We start from the raw sequence: 25,776 nt of genomic DNA, 5'->3' as shown, positions 1-25,776 counted from the left end.
TCATGAGGATCAAGGTATGCAGTTAATGATTGAATGTAATGGTTTAGATTGATACTTTTCATAGATAGTCATCATCAATGGGTAAAAAAGAACTTATTCGCAACCTGTATCTTTCCATCTGGGCCTAAACGCAGAAAACTCCAAATGCATAGCAACTGGGTTTTTTGGTACAGTCTTGGTATACATTTTTTCTCATTCACTACTAAAGAAGGCCCTTCATGGAACACTTTCCTAATCATAACTAGATTATGATGTTGATGATGATAATGACAAAGAATCTTGAAGATAACGTGCCTCGGTTCAGGATGATTGAGTTTAACTATACTAATTTTGGAAAGCAGGTTTCCAAATAAACTCTGTAACTTTATGCTTTAACATTTTCTGGGCAGATCAAGCATATGGATGTTATATTGCCTACTCCTATTCTCAAGTTCAAAAAGACATTTGTCTTTTGACTCCCTTGAGCAGTTACATGAGTACGTTTATTAATCAATATTATAATATCGTTAATTTTAATTTTATCATCAAATATTCTCAAGGCAATATCATGTTGAATGGTCTTGATGTCTGAGTTCATACCATCTATAATCACATCAATTTCTGGTATTTACTCCAAATGTTTTCCTACAGAATGTTGTTGAGGTTCAAGAACTTTGGGTTTAATTTGTGGCACTCATGCAGCCTATTTTCTCTAGTTAAACATGATGGATTTAGATTCAGATGAGAAAGTAGCTGTTAAAGGCAGATAAAAGCAATACTTTTGCATCAAAATGAAAGTATTAGAGAAGCAACCAAAAATGACATCAACTGCTTTCTTAGAGCAGACAGTGCAATCATTTAGATGAGAACCCCTTCCAGCCTCCTGCCTCATAGCTTGGGTTAGAAACGACGATTCATACATTGCTGCAATCCTAACAGTAAATCTCCCCAAAGCATTCTTTGCAGCACAAACTATACCTAAAGGGGCATTACATGAGCACCAGAGTGCATTACACAAGGTCAGATTTTTTTGGGTGCAGGAAAATTAAAGTGATTTGCCCAGACTCACCGGATATTGAGACAACTCTAGGACTCAAACCTGGCTGCTCAGGTTCAAAGTCAGCAGCTCTATTCATTAAGCCAGATCTCCTCCTTCCCCTTCTCCAAGCCTGGTAGTTTGAGAGTAGTACATTTAAATTAGTCTAGAAGCATTTCTAAAAGGCTGATGGAGTAATACTTCCTTCTCACCAGGAACTGCAAAATCCATTGAAAAAAACAGGTCAACTATATCTGAAACGTAATATTCAGGTGACCATTTTTACACAACGGAAGGAGGGCATAAGGGACCTCAAGAGGAAAGATCAGAAATAAAACTACTGAGCTATAAAATGTGAAAGATCGGATATACTTTCCAAATGGAGGGCAACTTCAGATGGACAGTCACAATAATAATCTTATGATTGATGGAAGAACGACCTAAGCGTTGAGGATCTAAGTTCAATCAACCACAGTCAGACGGCAAAAATCATGGTGATAAAATGTTCTCTCTAATTACAAAATTAGGTTATTGTTATCTATCTTTGTCTACATTCGTTTTCTTATAGTATTAGGCTGCTTGCAGGTTTTCTTACATAGATCCCTAAAAGCAGCCAGATTTTGAAACAAGTTAGAGACAGCTGATCCTAAATTTGGTGATCTAATTATTTAACAACCATGTCTTGGGTGGAACCCTTGTATGCAAAACAAAGGAGAAACGTGTGTGGCACTATGAATTCTATCATTATAAGCAAATTTGGTTTAAGGTAATAGAGGTGCCCAGTTGTTGCAGGTTGTCTTGTGAAAACACCTGAAATACTTCTCAAGAGGTTGAATGGTCCTAGCTCTAAGTTTAGTTAAGGTATCTTAAGAATGTTGATAAATGTTTAGCTTCTTTATGTGTTTTTCTGTGTGAATTGAAATAACCATAACAACATTAAAAAATTGTTTGATTGGGAATCCTTATAAAGCCAGTCATTTGGGATGAAATTTCATGGCTAAAGCCATAGAAATTCCCAACAAAAACAAAATGCTTCCCAAACCTTTGATATAAACTGTGGTCTCTGTTAGAAAATATTGTTATAGGAAATCCATGTTGAAGTGTTTTGCTTTTTCCTTGGCATTTGATAAACAAGGCAATGCTGAAAAATGGGCCATCTTTGATATGTGTCCTGCGTGACCCTAATCGTTGTGAATCCTTCAGAAGATGAAACTCTCCTATGATAGATGTCTGTGGCTGTGCGCCAAAAAAAGATTTTGTGAGAGTCATTCAGTTAATTGATGAGTAGACTTTATTCGGGCATTCTTAATATAATGTTCAATGCTTTCTACCATAGTCAGCCACCAAAGGGATTTGGAGACAAGCTCTAAGGTGTTTGTAATTCCTCTGTGCCCTGCACAATGGGATCTGTGACATAACTGTAATGAGCTCTTTTGTAATGTTGTGGTTCGAACAAATAGGGCCTAATCAGGATATCAGCAGGTCGGAAAAGCCTCCGACCTGCCGACCGACATCCTTGGTCTGAATTCCGACTGCAGTGTTACGAATACAGCGGTTATAATTCAAATCAGCTGACTTCCAATGGGCTCAAGGAGCCTGTCAGCCAGTTGGAAACTGAAACATAATCCTTAACGGACAGCGTTTCCGGCGTCAGGATTATGATGTCAGTTTCCAACAGGCTTTCCATTTTGGGCTTTTCAACATGGAAAGCCTGTCAGAAAGCAATTTTGAGGGCCTCTAGCAGGGCCCCCCTCTCTCCGCAGCCTCCAGGTGGGGGCTGTCCCCCTGTAAATCCCTGCACCATGTTGATTTACACTGACTCTCATTTCTCTTTGGGAGCTTGTGCTGCAGCCGGTTTACAACTGCCTCACAAGCTCCCATAGGGAAATGGAAGACTGTGATCCCATCATGTGCAGTCGCATTGTAATTGTGGTTTCAGACCACTGGCCCAGCTCGAAACCATAGAGAAGTTGATCGGAGGAACCTCCGACTGACATCCTAATCAGCCCCATAATGTTAAAGAGATTAAATACTGCTCAGTCATTTGGGGCATGTTGTTCTTGCACAGAACATAGACCCCTCTGGATCTAAATTGGTAAAGATTGAAGGTCTTCTGACAGCTTCTAGAATATCCTTCATACAATTTAATTCTAGTTAAAAATCAAATCACAAAATGATATATAAATGATTACTAGTAAACATTTATGCAGTTTAACCCCTTCGCTGCGGCGGCAATTCCGCCGCAGCGCTAGGGGGGGGGGGGGCCCGAGCGGCGCTCGCATGCTCCGTCACGAGCCGCGGTTGCGCTGTGCTCATGACGGAGCGGTTCCGTCATGGCCCCGCCTGCTTAATAGAACGCGCCGCGCAGGCGCGAAATCAGCGCCGCGGCGGCAGGGCCATGACGGAACCGCTCCGTCATGAGCACAGCTCAGCCGATGCTCATGACGGAGCGGCTCCGTCATGAGCATGGGAGGGGTTAAGGCAGATTGAGGACCATTACTTGCAGATATATCCTCTTTCATTACTTAAAGGACTATACACCTCATCTTAGCATTCTGGGGATCATTTGAAGCTGACAAAAGTTTCATTGTGACCACATGCTACCTGTTCATAGAACACTTTGTAAGGGCATCTCGTCAGGGAGTGAATGAGTGCAAAGTAGCAGGCGATTAAGTGAATTAGTAGTATGAAGGTGCCCTGTATGCCTGCCTTCTGTTAGCACCATATATGACAGTGCTACAAACAGACCTATAGAAGATGGCTACTGTTAATGGCAACAGAAGGGACAGGTGGGACTCCCTGGAAGGGTCTGAATGCCACATGTATAAGGTGTAAAAGAGCTTAGTCTGGAAAGTGAGAGGGAGTTCCCGGGGTGTGCACAAAGAGAAGTATTTATCTGTGTTACTCAGTCAGCTGGTGAATACATTGAATGCTAGCCCTCTGCTGTTACCAACCAATAAGTGCATGTAAATGTAAATGTTGTAAAGCACACAGCTGCCCACACCGCGGGCGTCCCGGCGCTGTATACCGCTGGGGAACCCGTCCTGGCTTTCCCTGTGAGATGGTCCCTTCTGGGCACCCCCAAGGTGAGACCAGGCATCCCCGGCGTTGAAGGGGCCGTTGTGAAGATTAAGGGCCAGATGTAGGTAGCCCTTTACCGATCGGAATCGGCCGAAAATACTGATTTTCGGCCATTTCCGATCGGTAAAGGGTTATGGAGATGTAGGTGCACATTTTCGGTAATTTTACCGAATCGGCATTATTACCGAATCGGTAAATTTACCGAATCGGTAATGTTTACCGATTCGGTAAAATTACCGAAAATGCTAAATTGGAATGTGGGTAGCCAATTTTCCAGTGGCACATGGCTTTCAGAATCGGTATTTTACCATGGAATACAAATCCATGGTAAAATACCGATTCCTGTGTACATGCACATCTGTGCATGTACACATGTGCCATGTGACAGACAGACGTGCCCTTAGGGCATGTCTGTGTGCCACATTGCACACATGCCCGTTTTGGGGGTGCTAGAGGGTGTCAAAGTGACACCCCCTGCACCCTTGACAAACTCGGTATTTACCGATTCGGTAAATACCGAATCGGTATTTGCATTGAATCCTATGGGCTTCAAGGCCCATAGGATTCAATAGCTAATACCGATTCGGTATTTACTGAATCGGTAAATACCGAGTTTTAAGGTATCGGTAAAAAATCCAGATGTTGGTACCTACATCCCATTTACCGATTTTGAAATACCGAATCGGTATAATTCGGTATTTCAAAATCGGTAAATGGGATTTACCTACATCTGGCCCTAAGCAAGCTATTGCCCAGAGTTGCAGAGTGGAACCCAAGGTTAGAGTAGGCGCTGAGGTGAGAATTATCAGGCCCGTGGACATTTTGACCCAAGACCCTGCCGCGTTGGGAATCGAACCCTGGTCCCGGGCCGATCTCAGCTTTCGGGTCTGCCGCCTCTAACCATTGAGCCACACTTCTCCACAGTTCTGAAGAAACTATGCATCTGCCTGCATAGTTTCTTCAGAACTGTGACATTCTCCATTACACCAAAGAATATGACAGAAAAGTACTTGACCTCCTTGGGATGCTGGTAGATTCCTCTTGTGATGTCTGTTCCCACTCAGCTCTGATGCACCAAAGCAGGCTTGTGCTTTGTAGGTGATACAGCACAGAAAACCAATAAAAAAGATCAGTAGGTCAGTAACATGCTTCAGCCACCAAACAGGGCAGTCTGAGTCACTTAGCCACACGTAAGTAATGACCCAAGAGAATGGCCTAGCAATCTGGTTGGCTAGAGCACCCACCCACAGTCAAGAGTGTGAGAGTGGCGTATTTTGATTGCCCACTGGCCCAGACACTAAAGCTCACAATACCTTCCTCCTACTTTACGTTTCTCCTAGCAGAGCAGGAAGGACGACCACACCCATGGCAGATGGGATTTAAGCCCAGAATCAGTGTAGCAGTACCTATTTTGGACCTGGGCTTCTCCGGTACATGGGGTAAGGGGCAGTGAAACTGCTAAATGCTCCCAAATCCTTGGGAGACCTGCACCAAACTGTAAACAGTATTGAAAGGAACCGCTGTGACAGCTGTTCCTGCCAAAGCACTAGAAATAATCGCCAGCTTGGCCAAAGTTTAAATTAAGCCCTATGTTCTGCAATTAATCTCTTTATTTCCAAACAAGTCTTTTTTTCTTTAACATCTTATTTTTATTGTTGGTGTCCAGGGGCAATAGAACACGGTAAATGCTGATAAATATTAAAAGAATTTGAACAATAAACCCAATTTTATGAAAAATGTACAGTAATAGATTTAGGGCAAGTTATTATTCCCATATAATACACTGTTCTGATGCCGGATTAGATGGTAGGAAAGGTATCAACCCCAAAAATATTAAAAAGCTTAAGGTTGGTTTGACTTTTTGAAACATTTCTTTTCACTTTTACCCTGGTCTCACAGGACGCCGCGTCTGTTTGGGGGAGCAGCTGGCCAGGATGGAGCTCTTCCTCTTCTTCACCATTTTCCTTCAGCAGTTCACATTCTCCGTTCCAAGGAAGCAGCCAAGGCCAAGTGAGGAGGCCAAGTATTGTATCTTTAGATCTCCCCCGCCCTACCAGTTATGCGCCGAAGTAAGATGAAGGAACATCACCCAGCATGCCAAGCATCTCACCACCATGATATCTGAAACAATGAAGTCATTGGTAGTTCTTTCAGGAATTGATAGCTGGAATTTAAAAGATGCAGCCTTTAACCCCCCCCCCCCCCGTCCCCCCTTTTTATGTTTCTGTAAACAGAGCATGCACATGTGCAATGACAATAAAATGGGAGAGCACTTAAACACACTTGAGATGTTTTCATTTTTTTATTTTGGGATATAAAATGTAAATTACATTCAAACAATAGATTTGTGAGCATTTTGTTTCTGAATTCCGTACTGAAATGTATATTTCCTGTTTGTGAATATAACATCATCATTTGTGGGCTTGTGTATGATTTGAATTCCTCATTAAACGAATCATGGAACATTTGGTTTCTCCAGTGTTTTGAATTGATCTTGACACGACGAATAGGCAGTAGTTTAGATTTTCATACACGGCGTTCTTTTATTTACCTCATTTTTCATGGCCTGGTAGGCATTATATGGGAGTCCCAGCTTATTAAACATGGTTTGCAGCGGCTAAGAGTCAAATACACCACCAAAATTTCTTGTTTAACCATTATTGAGGTAACCATTGTGGTGAGTCACTGGCAGCTAACTAGTTGGTACAAACCTTAAAGGCAGTACTATTTTGAACGTAAGCCATTAACCCCTTCACTGCGGCGGCTATTCCGCCGCAGTGCTAAGGGGGGAGAGCGGCCGAGCGGCGGGCGCATGCTGGTGACGAAACCGCTCCGTCACCAGCATCGGTTGCGCTGTGCTCATGACAGAGCCGTTCCGTCATGGCCCCGCCCGCTCAATAGAACGCGCCGCGCAGGCGCGGCAGCCGGGCCATGACGGAACAGCTCCGTCATCAGCACAGCGCGGCCGCGGCTGATAACGGAGCGGTTCTGTCATCAGCAGGGGAGGGGTTAAAAAGCTCTTCTCCAAGGAGAAACATTAAGGGGCATATTTACTAGAAAATGTCGGAGCGTGGAGCTGCGTCAAATTTGGCAGCAACGTGCTCTGACATTTACTACGATGCAGTGCACCCCTCGGCTTTCCCTAGCACTAATGAGAAATGTAGCTACCTAGCGCCAACGCAGGCACCCTTTCACCATATTACAAGGGTACCTGTATTGCAGGGAATGATTGTTTATGTGCAGAATGGTGTTCTTTCCTGCACATCAACAATTTATAATGGCTATTTGTTACTTCGAAGTGTGCTGGACTGTACAGCACACATAGGGCCAGATGTAGGTAAGTTAATTTTACCGATTCATAAATACCGAATTTTACCGATTCGGTATTTATGAATCGGTAAAATAGAAGGGGGGAGATGTAGAAAGAATCGGTAATTGAATTACCGATTCTGTAGGAATCGGTATTTACTGAATCGGTAAATAACGATTCGGTAATGCCCATTGATTCCTATGGGCATTGAAGCCCATAGGAATCAATGGGCATTACCGAATCGGTATTTACCGATTCGGTAAATACCGAATTTTGCAAGGGTGCAGGGGGTGTCACTATGACACCCTCTAGCACCCCGATTCAAGGCATGTGTGACATGTGGCACACAGACATGCCCTAAGGGCATGTCTATCTGTCACATGCCATAGGTGTGCATGCACACACGTGCATGCACACCTTGAATCTGTATTTTACCACCCAATTGGATTGGGTGGTAAAATACCGATTCGGTAAGGGCTGTGGGACTCAGAAGAGTCCCACCTACATCTCAAAATTACCGAATCGGTAAAAATACCGATTCGGTATTTTACCGATTCAGTAAATTTACCGATTCGGTAAAAAAGGGCCCCTACATGCCAAATTGTAAATACCGGTCGGTAACGGCCGAAATCGGCCGTTACCGACCGGTATTTCGGCTCCTACATCTGGCCCATAGTAGCAAATCTTCATTATTTTATGAATGTTTATGTGCAGAAAGGGATACCTTCCTGCTCGTAAACAGTCATTAATGGCTTTTTGCTCTTTCTATGTGTGCTTCAGAATGCATGTTCTTGAATAGTTGGCTTTCCTGATATCAGGCAGTCAATCGATCAATGAACTTGGATTTATAGAGCGCGTCTAATTACCCAAAAGGGGATCCAGGAGCTAGGTACTTGATGGGATCAGTGGAAGGTCTTGAGTCCCCTTCTGAATTCCGGAAGAGAGGATGCTGTTTGGCGGTGCAGGGGAAAGTCAGTCCAGTAACAGCATTTTATATTTCCCACCTTCTCAGGGTTACAATACAATGTGTTAATCTTGTACATTATTATAACAAGTGTCACAATCCAATTATGCCCCCTGACCAAAATGTGTTGTTCATTACCGATTGGTGGAATTCCCTTCTTCTCATCTGTGGTAAACGGATGTGCTACTTGGGCAATTTCCTCAGTTACGCATCAGGGGGCAGATTTACAAGCCCCGTGCGCCACTTTTGCGTCACTTTTCCCATGTTAAAAGTGACGCAAAAGTGGCGCAAGTGGCTTGTAAATCTGCCCCCAGGTGCTGAATACCGACTTTGCTGCTGGGGAAGTTTATTTGAACTGCACTGGGAGCGGTCCGTGGAATATATATTTCTTAATGTAGTTAGCATTAAAGTAATATATTGCCCAGCCGCTCCTCCTGCTTCAAAAAGCAAATGTGCTTCTTTCATTTAATATTTTTTTTTGCCCAGAAAGCAGCACATCAGGTCCAATGCTGCTCCATGGGTGAAAAAAATGGGCGCAGTTCCCGCGTTTCGCTTTCCACGCTGACATTTCACCCAAACCTACATCTTGTTAATAACAACTGTTTCATGAAGGGATTTGATACTAACACAAGATGCCATGTTTCTATACCATTCACACTTTCTGCTATGCTGTTTGTATTATAGTGAAATTAAATGTATCACATTTGCCTGTGGCAGGGAAACCACAAAAACACCCATCCAAATAATCTAATCATTGTGGCAAGTAACTACTGTACATCTTGACACAGTCAGGATGCATGAAGGTAATAGTAGATTTGTGTAGTATTAAAACCAAGCCCATTCCCTGATATGTTGGTGTCCACCTTCCTCGTTAAAGGAATAGCTTACTTCTACATTCAGACCAGAAATGTGAAGAGAAATAGTGCTAGGCACAAAACTTAGTCTGGCTCCTGGAAAATAACAGCCTAGCTGATTTTCAGAAGGTTTAATATCTAAACAAAGCCCACATCATTTTGATGTAACCTGAAGTTCTGATGCAGCAAATTATGATTTAGGGCACGCTTTGCAGTGACTCAAAATGACAAACCATGATTTAAGGCCAGGACAAAGACCCACGCCTATTTTACCAGGCTTGTCACCCTGCATTACATGGGCAACAAAGAAAGTGATCTATATTTAATCACCATTTCATCTATGATCTATGGCTTCAACTAACTGCTGACTCTTTGTCTTGGAGGAAATTCCAAAAACATGATCAAAATAGCTTCTTTCTGCTAAATGTTTGTATTATTTATGATCTATAATGTCTCAGTAGCAACATAGGAACATATTGCATGTTAGCCATTGTGTATTATATGCCATGTGCTAATTTTAGTGCAGTTATTATGAAAACCACACTTATTTCCAACCAGTGACATCTTGACTGGAAGCAGTCAGCAAATTACTGGGCTATACTGTTAGAGCTTTATTAGTAGAAAGAAGTGAACAGGATATAACTATGGAGTTAAGAATACAGGGATTTAAGGAATGCAGGCTTTGCTTTGTTGAAAAATTATTATCGCTGAAGAAGTACGAACATTTTTAATCTTAAACCACTATAAGGCTAACATTGGTTCCTGATTGCAAATTGAATTTTCAGTTTTCATGAATAGAGTTCTGATTAAACACAGTCGGCAATGTTTAAGATCAGAGATTATTGTAGCTGCTTCTGGCATTATGGGCTAACAATAGCCATTTATTGCAATTAGAACATTAAGGCTTTGCTTAGCTTTCATGCAGAGGAAGCTAATAAATATATGAGCAATAGTATAGCTTTGTAGAGTAATTTGAGGACTGCATTATCATACTTGGCGATCAAAGCCCTTTTAATTTTTTATGGGAACGGTAAAAGAAGTAGTGCATACATGTCTGCATATCCACACGTAATATGATGTTTAAAGAAAATCACTTTGTTGCAAAGTTTGAAAATCATTTGTTCAATTCGTTGTGCAGCATTGTTTCTCCATTTCATGTGATATGCCAATCTGCTTCATATTAAATGGAACAAATGACTGTTTTATTTTGCTTATGAAAATATAGAAAATGTTTCCTCTTCCTCTGTGCTTTGTAGTCATGGCCAGTTGTTTGGCCAAAAGTGTTGTTTCAGAAGATAAACATAAACACAATCGTTAACAAGCTCATTCTGGGAGTATTTGTACAAGACATAAGATTTGAAGCTAGGGCATAGTGTGTTTGTGTCCTCAAATCACACTTTGCGTTACCTGGAGGAATTTGGGAAGGAAAAACAGTTTGGAAAAGGGGAAACATTTGATTTTACCAACAGAAAAAACCCAAAATCACAGGCTATTTCCATCCTGACCTACGAAACTCCTAATTATTGGTAAAACGGGTAGCAAGACTAAAACGCAACCTAGTGGTAACAGTATATACCTAAAGCAATCAATATTTCCAAAAACATTCCTCACTAGAATTCACAAAACTGTAAATGTACATTTGCATTTTGCCTTAACACCATTGATACAATTCATATTCATATCTTAGTGCGATTGTGGAACTCACAGCTGCATATGCTTGAAAATGACCCAACTACATACTGATAATTTTCTTTACTCCGGCTCCAGGTCTTCCTTGTCGCAGTCCCCATTCCTAGACTTTACTCTCTTTTTCCCAAACTCAAACTAGCAAAAATTACAACAAGACTTTGCAATGCAATTGGTCTCTCATTCACGCGAGTTTGAGCTATTGGCATTGTAAATTACAATGCCTTTATTTATTTTTTGGGTTTGAAAACAAATAAAAGGCATTGTCATTTATAATAGTAATAGCTTAAACTCTTGCAAATGCAAGACCTATTGCATTGCAATAAAGGGCCTTCTCAGCCGCTTGTTAGATGGTAAATATCAGAGGAAGAGAGCGGCCTGCGACGTCTTCAAAGTAGTGATAAATAGTGCAGTGAAGAAGATGTGTAAGTGTTGTAAATTACACAGAACCAAAGTGTGAAGTGAGAGTTACATATTTTCCTAGCTATAAACACTAACAAAGCGCTCGAACACCTTTTGCTCTGTGATTACACTGTTGTGGCTCGGGAGGAAGAGCGGGAGGGGGGGCTATTTCCTGCCTCTCTGTCATATGAGTGTGCAATGCGGCATTGCATAATGTCGTTGTTATCTTTGGCCTAATATAAAACACTCCTGGTGCAGGACAGGCTGTGTTTTATGGCAGGCATGGAGGGAGGGAGAGAGGGAGGGATGGTCTCAGCTGCAGCTCCAGCCTCGTACAGTGCCCCTGCTAATACTAGTGAGCGAGAGGCGCTGAGGTGGTGGTATTGGTGGTGATGATATTGGTATTGGTGGTGGTGGTATTGGTGGTGATGGTATTGGTGGTGGTGGTATTGGAGGTGGTGGTATTGGAGGTGGTGGTGGTGGTGGCATTAGTGGTATTGGTGGTGGTGGTATTGGTATTGTTGGTGGTGGTATTGGTGGTGGTGGTATTGGTGGTGGTGGTATTGATAGAGGTAGTGGTGGTATTGGTGGTGCTGGTGGTATTGGTGAGTCTGGTGGTAGTGGGAGTGGTATTGGTATTGGTGGTGGTATTGGTATTGGTGGTGGTATTGGTATCGGTTGTGGTAGTGGTATTGGTAGTGGTATTGGTGGTGGTATTGGTGGTAGTATTGGTGGTGGTGGTGTTGGTAGTATTGGTGGTGGTATTGTTGGTGGTGGTATTGGTGGTGGTGGCGCTAATGGTGATTTTGGTGGTGGTGGTATTGGTGGTAGTGGTATTAGTATTGGTGGTGTTGGTGGTATTGGGGGTGGTGCTATTGGTGGCGGGGGTATTGGTGGTGATGGTATTGATGGTGTTGGTGGTATTGATGGTGGTGGTTGTATTGGTGGTGGTGGTGGTGGTATTGGTGGTGGTATTGGTAGTGGGGGTATTGGTGGTGGCGGTGGTATTAGTGGTGATGGTGATATCGGTGGTGGTATTTGTGGTATTGGTGGTGGTGGTATTAATGGTGGTATTGGTGGGGATATTGGTGGGGATGGTGGTATTGGTGGTGGTGATGGTATTGGTGGTGGTGATGGTATTGGTGGTGGAGGTATTGGTGGTGGTGTTGGTAATGGCGCAGGTGGTATTGGTGGTGGTGGTGGCATTGGTGGTATTGGTGGTGGTGCTATTGGTGGTTGTATTGATGGTGGTGATATTGGTGGTGGTGGCGGTATTGGTGGTGGTGGTGGTGGTATTGATGGTGGTGGTATTGGTGGTTGTATTGGTGGTGATGGTATTGGTGGTGGTGGTGGTGGTATTGATGGTGGTGGTATAGGTGGTGGTATTGGTGGTGGTGGTGGTGGTGGTGATATTGGTGTTGGTGTGGTGGTATTATTATTATTATTATTATTTAACTTGTAAAGTGCCTTAATTACCCCCAAAGGGGTATCTCCAACCTACAGAAGTGCAGCAGTCAAGGCAGATGAGAAGTGGGTATTTTAGTAGAGCTTGGTTTTATGGAGCTTTCTAAATAGAGGGCATTCTGGAAATTTCCAGAGATGAGCGTGGAGCTGATTCCAGTAATAGGGTGCTAGGTGGTAGAATGCTTTCCCACCCAGACGGGATTTTTTAAAACACAGGACAAGGAGTAAGGATTTGGCTCCTGAGCGTAGAGGTCTAGGTGGCTGGTATTAAATACGTTTTTCTGCTAGAAAGCCAGGACCTTTACCGTTTAGTGTTTTGTGCACAATGCAGCATATCTTAAATGTGACCCGCTTGTGTATTGGAAGCCAGTGAAAACATTGTAATAGAGGGAGAGAAGCTGTTCTGGCAGGAGAGTTTAGGTAAGGGGAGCCACTGTGTTTTGAACTACCTGAAGTCTACTTAGGGAGGACTCACTCCCTTAAATCAGGAGAGCGTTAAAGTAGTCCAGGCCGCTTATCACTAGTGCCTGGATGAGGGTTTTTCATACGGTTAGGGGGAGAAAAGGAAATACCCTGCGTAGGAGACTCAACATATGGAAGCATGATCCCTCGGTGGTTGTAACTTGCTCTTTCATTGTGAGTTTCTGGTCCAGATGTATGCCTATGTTCTTGACCACAGTCTTAGGGACCGGTGTGTCACATAAATCAGGGGGCCACCATTCTGCTATTCTCTGAATAACATGATAACAGTTTTCCCAGCATTTAGCTGCAGGAAATTATTCCATTCTTCATCCAGGTATGGGTGGCAGTCAAGCCTTCTGAAAAAGCTGTCAGAGTATTGTGGGAATTTTTGTCAAATGACAGTAAAAGCTGGGTGTCATCAGTATACGAGATCGGTGTGAAGCCCAATTGTCTATGTAATCCAGCAAATGGAGCAACATCAATGTTGAACAGAGTGGGATTAAGGCATGATCCTTAAGGTACTCCTTTGGTCAGTTCCATGGTCTGTGATCAGAAAGGGCCAAGATAAATGGTCTGCGTCGGGTGAATGAGAAAGCACGATATCCACTGAAAGGCTTGTCCTTGAATTCCAATTTCTCTAAGTATCCTGAGTAGAATGTGATGAGAAACCGTGTTGAAAGCCGCTGACAAATCCAGCAGCACTAGTAGTACAGCTTGTCCATTGTCAAGGGAGTGCCTTTTATTGTAAATAACGGCAAACAATGCTAACTCCATACTGTAAATTGGCCTAAACCCAGACTGAGATGAGTCAAGGCATCCAGTAGATTCGAAATAGTCAGAGAGACTATTGTTGGTGGTATTGGTGGTGGTATTAGTGGTGGTAGTGGTATTGGTAGTGGTGGTATTGGTGGTGGTATAAGTGGTGGTATTGGTGGTAGTGGAGGTGGTGGTATTGATGGTGGTATTGGTGGTGGTGATATTGGTGGTGGTGGTGGTGTTGGTGTTATTGGTGGTGGTGGTATTGATGGTGGTGGTGTTATTGATGGTGGTGATGGTATTGGTGGTGATGGTATTGGTGGTGGTAGTATTGGTGGTGATATTGGTGGTGCTATTGGTGTTATTGGTGGTGGTGGTATTGGTGGTGGTATTGATGGTGGTGGTATTGGTGGTGGTATTGATGGTGGTGATGGTATTGACAGTGAAATTGTTGGTGGTGGTATTGGTAATGGTGGTATTAGTGGGGAGTATTGTTGGTGGTGGCATTGGTGGTGGTATTGGTGGTGGTGGTATTGGTGGGGGTATTGTTGGTAGTGGCATTGGTGGTGGTATTGGTGGTGGTGGTATTGGTGAGGGTGGTATTGGTAGTGGGGGTATTGGTGGTGGTATTAGTGGTGGTATTGGTGGTAGTGGAGGTGGTGGTATTGATGGTGGTATTGGTGGTGGTGGTGGTATTGGTGGTGGTGATATTGGTGGTGGTGGTGGTGTTGGTGTTATTGGTGGTGGTGGTATTGATGGTGGTGGTGTTATTGATGGTGGTGATGGTATTGGTGGTGATGGTATTGGTGGTGGTAGTATTGGTGGTGATATTGGTGGTGCTATTGGTGTTATTGGTGGTGGTGGTATTGGTGGTGGTATTGATGGTGGTGGTATTGATGGTGGTGATGGTATTGACAGTGAAATTGTTGGTGGTGCTATTGGTAATGGTGGTATTAGTGGGGAGTATTGTTGGTGGTGGCATTGGTGGTGGTATTGGTGGTGGTGGTATTGGTGGGGGTATTGTTGGTAGTGGCATTGGTGGTGGTATTGGTGGTGGTGGTATTGGTGAGGGTGGTATTGGTAGTGGTGGTATTGGTGGTGGTATTAGTGGTGGTATTGGTGGTAGTGGAGGTGGTGGTATTGATGGTGGTATTGGTGGTGGTGGTGGTATTGGTGGTGGTGGTGGTGTTGGTGTTATTGGTGGTGGTGGTATTGATGGTGGTGGTGTTATTGATGGTGGTGATGGTATTGGTGGTGATGGTATTGGTGGTGGTAGTATTGGTGGTGATATTGGTGGTGCTATTGGTGTTATTGGTGGTGGTGGTATTGGTGGTGGTATTGATGGTGGTGGTATTGGTGGTGGTATTGATGGTGGTGATGGTATTGACAGTGAAATTGTTGGTGGTGGTATTGGTAATGGTGGTATTAGTGGGGAGTATTGTTGGTGGTGGCATTGGTGGTGGTATTGGTGGTGGTGGTATTGGTGGGGGTTATTGTTGGTAGTGGCATTGGTGGTGGTATTGGTGGTGGTGGTATTGGTGAGGGTGGTATTGGTGGTGGTATTGAGATGGTGGTATTGGTAGTGGCATTGGTGGTGGTATTGGTGGTGGTAATGGTGGTATTTGTGGTGGTATTGGTGGTAGTATTGGTGGTATTGGTGCTGGTGGTAGTGCTGGTGTTGGTATTGGTGGTGGTGATATTGGTGGTGGTGGTATTGGTCGTGATATTGGTGGTGGTATTAGTGGTGGTATTGGTGGTGATATATGTGGTGATGATGGTATTTGTGGTGGTGATGGTATTGGTATTGGTGGTGGTCTTGGTGGTGGTGATGGTATTGGTGGTGATATTGGTGGGGGTGGTGGTATTGGTGGTATTAGTGGTGGTATTGGTATTGGTGGTGGTGGGATTGAATTGGTGGAAGTGGTATTAGTGGTGGCAGTATTGGAGGTGGTGGTTTTGGTGGTGGTATTGGTGGTGGTATTGGTGATCGTGGTGTTGGTGACATGTTCTTCACATAGGCTGTAATGATGCCTGCATGGAGAACATGCAAATGTCTTGATTTTTTGGAATGCGGGGGCAGCTCTCAAGGCCTCTGATGGCAAACGTCTTAATTGAGACGAACCCCACTGTGACAATTCATTTCCTGAACAAACATAGGTACAAGGTCCGAGACCCTAGTCTCTGAAGGCCGGTCTCCAGCCAAACGCCGACAATAAAGGCAGATGGTAAGGCAGGTACCAAAACCTTGCATTCAGGAAGTGCGAGCCAACTTCTCAGGTTAGTGTCTTTTCGGTAAACTGGTCAACGGTATAATTGTATGCCTTCCTACTGATTCCAATAATCCCAATAGTTGTCTTGATAATTTCAAAATGCCTAGTGTCATACCCAATTCAGAGAGCCACAGGGCAGACAGGCTACTGGTCCACAACTGTGGGCACTGGAAGGATGTATGACGTTACAACGCATACTTTTACCACGCATACCATTACAACGCGGTATTTACAACGCATACCGTTACAACGCATAGCGCTTAGAGGTGCTGGATAGTGGTAAGTATAATTTTATATTCCAACTCCAGTCCCCGTGGACACTAGGGAAGGTGTTGGATATAAAATTATACTTATTCCCTATCCTAGAGCGCCCCCCAGCGCAATGCGTTGTAATGGTATGCGTGGTAATGCCTGCGTTGTAATGGTAGTGCGTGGTAAAAACTTTGTTGTAACCGTTGTATACCGCACTGGAATCGCTTGCCTCTACAGTCCTGGGCTCCGTTCTACTATGACTCTGCAAACTGATCACCTTCTGCACTTGAGTCTCACGGTAGTGAGGGCAATCAGTCAAAGGCTTCACAGGTAGATGGGGTAGGAGGCAAGCATTCATAACTTAACAGTCAACCAACAAACAACAATCTGCTGTCCAGCCCAGTGCATTTCTAATAAAAAGAATTGTAATATAAAAAGGTAAAAAAATGTAACACAGCATACAAGAATAGGATTCCTTTGCAGGGTTCTTTCAAAGCTACATGTTACAGCCAATTGTAAAGCTCCTGGACCTACCAGAGCTTCTAAACCAGAGACATTAATCCCAACCCGACTACAGTGATCCAGGACTATGGCTTTGCTGCTCCCACCTCTCTTAAACAACAGATCACAGTGAGTACTCTCAGGCAGGAATTGCTTCAAGTGCAAGTACACTATTTGGTTATGCAGGTGATCACCCATTTCAGGGGAACCGTTGGACACTTCGGATTGTACTTTGTTATCCATCTGGGGCTGGAGCTTTATTAGAGGGTAATGTTTATATAGCACACTGCACCTTTTTGACTGATATTGTCCCTTCCATTTATTCCTTAAGATCCTGTGGGATATCCCGGAAGAGTGTGCCAGCCAAATATTGTGCTAGAACATGGGATTCGCCTGGATCAGCCCAATAGAGAAAGCAGCTAAAGGAAGAGAAAACTTACATAACCTCTTGGTTGAATGTCTGGAGTTGACTCTTGATGTATTTCACCCCATAGATATAGGTGCTAATACGGTGTTGAAGGATTTTGTAGGCCAATAGCCAGTGAGCCTTAACCCTTTTCTCGCAGTAGCACTGCTTGCGTAATGCTTCCTTGCTAATTTGTAACTCTACGTCTCCTATGTGTAGTGTCCACATATATTCATGTTTTTCAGCAGTCTATATGTGCCCATGGAATGTTGTGATGCGCCCGCTAGTGCTGCGTGTGGTTCGCGACAACTACTCTCCCACGTCCCGGCTAGGCGAATCTACAGGGTCATCTCCCTCTATCTGCTGTAGTTCATTTAAAAGGTTGTCCCCACATGCTGATATGGGCTCTCATCGCAGTCCTAACGTTTCTTCTTGTCTAATAGAGACGCTTTCAGCCTTGGCCCATGCCAACAACAAGTAGCGCCACGCCCGCACATGTGGGGGTTCCGCCGCTTTCCATCGCCTAGTTAGGAGCCTTTTAGCTACTATTATCCTAAATCTAGTAACCTAACACTACTTTGGTGGTGATCGTCCTCCTGAATAGGTGCAGCAAGTATACAGGCTATTCAAAAGGTAATTCTCGACCTGTGCAAGTGTGTAATATTCTAGCTATCATGTTCCAGTATACCGCTATTCGGGGCAGCTCCATACATGTGCACCAGCTCTGCTCCTGGTGCAGCACACCTCGGGCACTCCACGTCTATACGATCAAAATATCGATTAATCGTGGCAGGCATCAGATAGGCCCTGTGGATGATGTACAGCTGGATTTGCCTGAATCGCATATTTCTGGGTATACATATCGGACTCTCAAGTATCCGTGACCATTCCTTATCTATTAGTTGTCACGCCAGGTCTAATTTCCACTTAAGATGAAGAGGGTCAAGGATTATCGCTGTATTGGACCTGAGAGAGGCGGCAAACCATCGGACCAGATGCCTTCCACACCCCATGACCTGTAAGTATTGTATGGTAAGATGGGACTGTGGCTCAGTAGTCATATCTCCCAAACTGGTCGTGAGGGTAGCCATTAGCGAGCGATACGCATGGAGTTGTGTATGATATGAGAGTTCCATCTTGATAGGGATCCCCCAGTGTCTGAATGTCCCTCACTAACCAGTCCACAATCGATTGTTATGTGAGTACTGTGGGCCCACTCGGAGACCCTTCTAGTGGTATTGCTTGTGCATAGGGGACAGTTCCTCTGGTGATGTAAAGAGATCTACGAAAACATTTGTGTGTCACCACTAGCAGCAATGGTCCTGGAGTCTTTGACTTAACAGCGGGATGGAAGAGCCTGACGATTTGTGCTAGGGAGTATGTTGGCCTCGTGGTAGCTGTGTCTGCGCGGTTTCTGTCTGCAAGCTAGCGAGCTATCCATTGCAGCTTGGCCACTATTTAATAATGCTCAAAGCACAGTGCTACAAGGCCTCCCTGAGCCGTAGGCAAGTATAGCTTTGCCAGTGCCATTCCAGGTCTTGTATTGCCCCATATAAAGTCGCTGACCAATTTACTTAATGTAGCAAAAAAGTACGCCAGGATGTAAAGCGGTAGATTAGCAAAGTACTATAAAAGTCTGGGGAGAATTACCATCTTAGCTAAGGCTTCCCTGCCTGACACTGTGAGTGGAAGTTTACCCCGGAATCTCATCTGTGCCCAAACCGCCGTTAAGGCTCTACCTAGGTTCCCATCGAAGAGGTCTCCCGGTTGACGATAGATCCGGATGTCCAGATAGCAGAAGGTGCCTTCTCTCCACTGCACTTCTCTACCATTAATGGTAAAATGTGGCTCTCGGCCCCCTTCACAAAATGCATATATACATGATTTGTCAACATTCACCTGTAGTCCAGACACTTCGGCAAAATCCTGCAAGAAACGCAACAGCTGGTCAGGAACCTTCTCAACGTCTTTGATGTATACTAGGAGATCATCCGCATATAAGGAGACTTGATGTACCGCATCTCCCAGAGGTATGCCATCTCCCAGCATTGTACACATCGCTTCAGCCAACGGCTCTATTGCGGGCGCAAAAAGGAGAGGGGATAATGGGCAACCTGCCTGGTGCCTCTGCGCACCGGAATGGCTTCGGGTATGTACGGTCCCAAGCGCACACGGACCGTTGGGTTCATGTACAATAGATTCACTAATTGGAGGAACCCCAGGCCTAAATCATATTTTGGTAAGGTTGCCCCTAGGTAGCCCCATTCTAGGGAATCAAAGGCCTTCTCCAGATCTAATATAAGACACCCTGCCCTAGGCCACTCCTGTACCGCATTCGTCGCCACTCTAAAGTAACGTTTAAAATGAGAGAGGTGCTCTGCGCTGGTACAAAGCCATTTTGGTCGGTATGGACCAATGTTGGAACCACTGGCGCTAGCCCATCGTCTAATACTTTGGCAAGTATTTTATAGTCGGTATTGAGTAAGGCTAAGGGTCTATAGGAACCAACAACCGTGGGACCTTTATCAGGCTTCAATAAGGATACTAGGTATGCATCACACGTCGAGGGGGATAGGTCCGGTTTTTCTAAGGCAGTGGTGAACAATGCATGAAGCTTTTGTGTGAGGGTCTCACGATAAGCTTTGTAGTATTCTGCCGGCAGGCCGTCTTGCCCAGGCGTTTTCCCTGAAGCCATGGCTCCAATGGCGTCTCCAATTTCCTCCAATGTGAGCTGACCATTAAGTATTTCTTGGTGCGCCTCTAAGGCTGTGGGCAGCTGTATGGATCCTAAGACCCCCCGATTGCATGATCGGAGCAGCGTTTCCTGGATTGATAGAGCTGGGCGTAGTGTTCCGTCATAGCCTTATGTATTTCATGTTGCGTGTTCAGTAGAGTGCCTGCGGATGTACATATAGCCCCTATCTGAGCACAATCATTTTGCTGACGTATTAGCCAGGCCAATAACCGGCCTGCTCTGTCAGCCGATGCATGTGTGCGGGCTGTGTGCGCAGCGTAATTATGGCATCTTAAACACTGCAGCAATTCTGTATGTTCTGCATGTAGCGGTCTTAGGCGCCTTGCATCCCCACCCCTCCCCTCACCTTCTTGCTCATGATGTAACAACTGAGTTTCTAACTGTGTGAGCGAGATGGTCAACTGCTTGCGGATAGTCCATGTGGCCCCTAAGCAGTGCCCTCTAATCGTCATTTTAAAAGCCTCCCATTCTATTAGTGTGTTGCTTGCTGTGCCCTTGTTGAGCTCAAAATATGCCAGAATAGCAGTCCCTAGTGATGATCGAAATTCTGGGTCTTCTATTTCGTTCGTCTGGAGACTTCATGTTGGTATGGGAGGCCGAAAAGCCTCCCAACTAAGTTGCATCCACTGGGGGTTATGAACAGAATGTGCCAGACCCTGATATTCTATCTTCTTAATTAATGGGAGTAGCGACTGAAAACCCACTAGTCTGTCAAGTCGAACATGCAAACCATGAACTGCTGAGTAATAGGAGTAGATGCGCTCTGTAGGATGTATTGTACGCCACACGTCTATAATCCTCCAGTTTGTCAGCCAGTCTGCAAGTGCCTGGGCATTAGATACTGCAGATGTTCTGTTTAGGGGGGGGCAATGATCTATCCATATCAGTATTGAGCACTGAGTTGAAGTTTCCACCTATTATCCAAGGAATACCAGCCTAAGGAGTCAGGTTTGTCGAGAGCCGTGTAAGGAAGGAGGGTTGGTTTCATTCGGAGCGTAGATGGAACCTAGAAGTATTGCCTGCCCATTTAAACATCTGCGTACAAATGTGTATCTATCCTCATCATGTAACACCGTTTCTTTGTGTGCGAAAGGGACCTCTACCATTACACAACACTCATTATCAGATTGATATTTCTCCTACCCTTAGATATCAACACAAATACACAATACTTTAATTATAATACGGAAGTAACAAAAAATATGGTGGTCTCCAGGGGGAGACCAAACCATATACTAAAAAAGAGGGATGCAAACCGCAGACGGAGTTGGGGCATGGACCAGAAGACTCAGAAGAGCTGGGGACACACAGAACCACGCAAGGGAAGTACCCAGGAATCCCACCTAGGCTGCGTGCAGAGTGGAAGCACAGCTGCATGCTCAATAGGAGTCCACTGGTAAGTTGCAGTTGCAGTTTTTATGAAGAAGAACCCTTCCCAGTGGACCCTGAAGAAACCTCATGGAAGACAGAAGGTTGGGGAATCACCCCATCCGTGGATACCCCCGGAACTAGGATACCTACCTACACCAGAGAAGCCAGTGCATAGGAGGGAAGTGACATCGGAAACCGCTGTAGACCACAATGGAGGACTTTGAAGAAGATGCTGCTGAAGAAGACTGTGCAAGAGTCTGTTGAAATCCAAGGGTGGATTTTTGAAGAGGAGAACCTGTAAGCAGAGGGGACAGAGTCTATGCCATTCAGAGGTGACCAGGAGGCATGGAAGAGAGTGCCCACCGATGTCGGATGGTTCAGGAGTGATGACGGTGTCCTTGTCGCTGCAGCTGTGGGGACCATGAAGAAACCCAGGAGGCGTCCATGAATTGTCCCAAGTAGGATGTAAAGAACCAGGAGATGAGTGTCTGGTGGGAGCACCAACAAGCCTTTGCCCAAGCAACTGGCATCGAAAGTGAAGAAATAGCAATTAAGGGTGGGCGTAGTTGGAGGAGTACCACTACACGGAATAGTGCAGAATTTATCAAAAACTCAGTGAACTCCGCTCCGGATCTCCATTCTGTCTTACCACAATTAATAAAACAGAAACCTCACATATCCTTAGTATATGACAAGTAACTCTATTATTATGTGCATAAATACATATAATCATCTCACAAAACTGAAAATGGAAATACAGCTAGCAGTGAGAGAGGTGATGATGTTGATGTACTCACTAACCTAGGGAGAGAACCATGTAGATGTCTTGAACACAAAGATCACATTATGCTGAACGATTGGTGTTGGTCCCATCCTCCTAGGACCAACCCAAGCACAGTTATGGGCAAAAATACAACGCCAACCAAAGGCCCACTAAAGCATTATGGGACAATATTCTAGGGTGCAGTGAATATTATAGTATCCAATATCAAAACATTCCTCAAGGGGCAGGCTCTCGGGCTCAGCTGAGAGCCAATACTATAATATTCACTAAACTCTAGAATCTCACCCCATAATGCTTTGCTGGACCTTTGGTTGCCATTGTATTTTTGCCCATAACTTTGCTTGGGGTGGTCCTAGGAGCATGGGACCATCACAATCATTGAGCATGATATGCTCTTTGTGTTCAAGGCACCTGCTTGGTCCTCCCCCTAAGTTAGGGGGGACCCCAAAATCAACACTTCTCTCATTGACTGACAGTTTTCAAAGCTTACTTTGCCGCATGTAAAGGTAAAATTGATTTATCAATGGAATGTGGGTGCAGTAACCGATTCCAGAGTTTATCAATGGAATGTGGGTGCAGTAACCGATTCCAGAGTTTTTTTTATGAACTCCGTTGTTTATTAATAAAAGTTTTAAACAGAAATTTCTCATACCGTTTGTAAAAAAAAACAATTATCTTTGCATGCTAAAATACATGTAGCCATCTATGAAAATATAGCAAGCAGTGCATTTAGTTCAATAAATAATTGTATCTTTACATGCTAAAATGCATATGGTCATCTCACAAAAGTGAAAATGAGAAATAGCAAGCAGTGAGAGACGTGATGATTTTGGAGTCCTTCCTAACCTAGGGAGAGGACCAAGCAGATGCCTTGAACACAAAGAGCACATCATGCTGAAATGATTTTGTGGTGGCCCCAACCTCCTATGACCCCCCCCAAGTACAGGTATGGGCAAAAATACAATCCCAACCAAAGGCCCTGCAAAGCATTATGGGACTATATTCTAGAGTGCCTTGAATATTATAGTATCCAATATCAAAACACTTAAGGGGCAGGCTCTCGGGCTCAACTGAGAGCTAATACTATAATATTCACTAATCTCTAGAATCTCGCCCCATATTGCTTTGCTTGGACTTTGGTTGGCATTGTATTTTTGCCCATAACTTAGCTTGGGGTGGTCCTAGGAGGATGGGACCACAACTGAATGGTTCAGCATGGTATGCTCTTTGTGTTCATGGCATCGGCTTGCCCTCCCCCGAAGTAAGGGGTGACCCCAAAATCATCACCTCTCTCATTGCCTGCTGTTTTTCAAAGTTCACTTTTGTGGATTGGTTATATGCTTTTTAGCATGGAAAGGTAAAGTTGATTCACCAAGGGGTTGTGCGTACAGGAGGTAACTCTATTGCATAGTGTAGTAGGAACATGAATTTCTATGTTTTCAATGAAATGCGTAGTTACCAAATCTCCACACCCTACGCTAGCGAAGGGGAGTTCATTTCCTCGGGTTAGTAGCAATGTTGGGACCAATAAAGTCCAAGGGACTCACCACAAGTAGGGGAGTCAGAGCATGCAGCAAGCCCACAGGGGAGCCTACTGTAGCAGAGGAAGACCCTCGAGATGACCCACAGGCTGAAGGCACAGGAGTCCCAAGAAGACCTCGAGCAGCTCACAAAGAAGGAAGGCCCACGGTGCAGAGGATGCAGTGAAGATGCTGTACTTGGCAGGAAAAGATGCTGGAGGCTGGAGCTTCTTGTGTCCTGATTATCTCTGGAGTGCAGAGACAACAAGCTGTGACAACGGCAAGCAGACAGAGTATCGGTCCCAACGGTTCCGACAAGGGGTACTGGCCTCGAGTGAGTTGCAGAAGCACCACCTTTGTTGCTGAGCCTTTCGAAGTCCATGTCACGTCAGGAGCAGCAGACCAGTCAGCTTTGTTGCGGTGCCTGCAGATGCAGGGTAGAGACTCCTTCACTCCAAGGGAGATTACTTTGGGTGTCCTTGATGCCCACAGGTCTGGTGAAGATCCTGAAAGAAGCGCAGGCACAGACGATAAAGAAGACTTGCAGAACAGCAAGACCAGGAGCAGCAAGAGTCTTCCTTGGTGCAGTCTCGGTTCCAGGCGAAGTTCAGGTGCCCAGACAGTTGAAGAGTGATGTAATTTGAGGCTTGAGTCTTGTCCCATGATGAATTTGAAGAGCCACCCACAGGTAAGCCCTTAAGCACCCTAGGGAAAGGGTTGGAACAACTCAGGGATCCCTCTCAGAGGGGGGGCTGGATAGAGGGAAGGATACTCCCATGTCCTTTGTCCAGTTTCGCACCAGAGCGGGAGCCAAGGGCTCCTTGAACTGGCTCAAACTGGAGTATGCAAGGAGGGCACCAAATGTGCCCTTCAAAGCAATCTGGTGGCGCTGATAAGTGCCCCCAGCCCAATACACTAAGTCCTGTCTGAGGGGTGGTCACACCGCCCTGTGACAGATAACCTATTGTTCTATCTTCTCCTGCTCGAGCTTGGCTCAGTAGCAGGAGGGCAGAATTGTGTCTGTGGTCGGAAGTAGCAGCACTAGCTTGCTGTCAGACCCTGAAAAGCTGTTACTGGGAGTACAGGGGAGTACCCCAATGGAGCCCCCCAGTACATTGGATCATACGTTTAACACTGGAATCAGTGTTGGGGTATGATATCAACATGTTTGATACAAACCATGACCGGTTTCGGTGCAGCCACTATATAGTTAGACATCTCGTAATGACTTGATGTCCACTATATGTATGTATCAAAATGGCTGATCACACTTACAAATCCTGGAGAATCAACTCCGAGGTTTGTAGGGGTGTCCTGCTTTTTTTTTTGTCCTCATCTCACCACAGACTCCGGCAGATTTAACAAGTGGATATGTGTAGAACTGGGCGCCTCTCAACTCACTGCCTTTGTCTGGCCAACCATGGCCTTCCTCTTTATCCCGAGGATAGGTGTAATCATTAGACAGATTTTACCAGTTATTAGTTCTTAATTATTTACCATATACAAGCTGAGAGTAAAGGAGACCAAACATTCACAGGAGCTTCTTCTTGGTCTAAGTTTGCAGTTTTTAGGGCAGCTTTAATCCAGCCTTCTCTAGTGGGGGATGTAGGGTCCTTCCATCTAAGGCATATCTCTCTTCTAGCCAGGATCACAAGATGGAGAAGAAGACTTATCTGGAGAGGTGAAAATGCAGTGGGATCATGATTATCTATACCAAATATCACTAAAGAAAGATCGACCTCTATATGTGTTTGAAAGATATCTGCCAGAGTGTCCCCCACCTCTTTCCAGAAAGCCGCTAGCTCTACACATTCGAAGAACATATGGATGTCATTCGCCCTACTGATGGAGCACCTTGGACAAACGGGGGTTGCAGCAGCTGCGGAAACAAATTTTGCAATTTTGGCCGGGGTATAGTATAGC

At 44.7% G+C, this 25,776-nt stretch overlaps 1 protein-coding gene across 1 annotated transcript in view; it reads left to right on the top strand.

Annotated features, from left to right (window-relative positions):
- The window catches only part of LOC147748522 (cytochrome P450 2D15-like), a 369,523-nt gene extending 362,962 nt beyond the window's left edge, over positions 1 to 6,561 (top strand). The window contains exon 9 of the mRNA XM_086962816.1: positions 5,996 to 6,561. Within this exon, the coding sequence (XP_086818942.1) occupies positions 5,996 to 6,174 (179 nt within the window). The 3' untranslated portion in view covers positions 6,175 to 6,561. The remainder of the gene's footprint in view (positions 1 to 5,995) is intronic.
- The last annotated feature ends 19,215 nt before the right edge of the window (positions 6,562 to 25,776 follow it).

This window comes from Lissotriton vulgaris, chromosome 1_1 (assembly GCF_964263255.1).
Source record: "Lissotriton vulgaris chromosome 1_1, aLisVul1.2, whole genome shotgun sequence".
NCBI lineage: Eukaryota > Metazoa > Chordata > Amphibia > Caudata > Salamandridae > Lissotriton > Lissotriton vulgaris.
The sequence above is the reverse complement of the archived record's forward strand: the minus strand, read 5'-3'. Positions and strand labels throughout refer to the sequence as shown.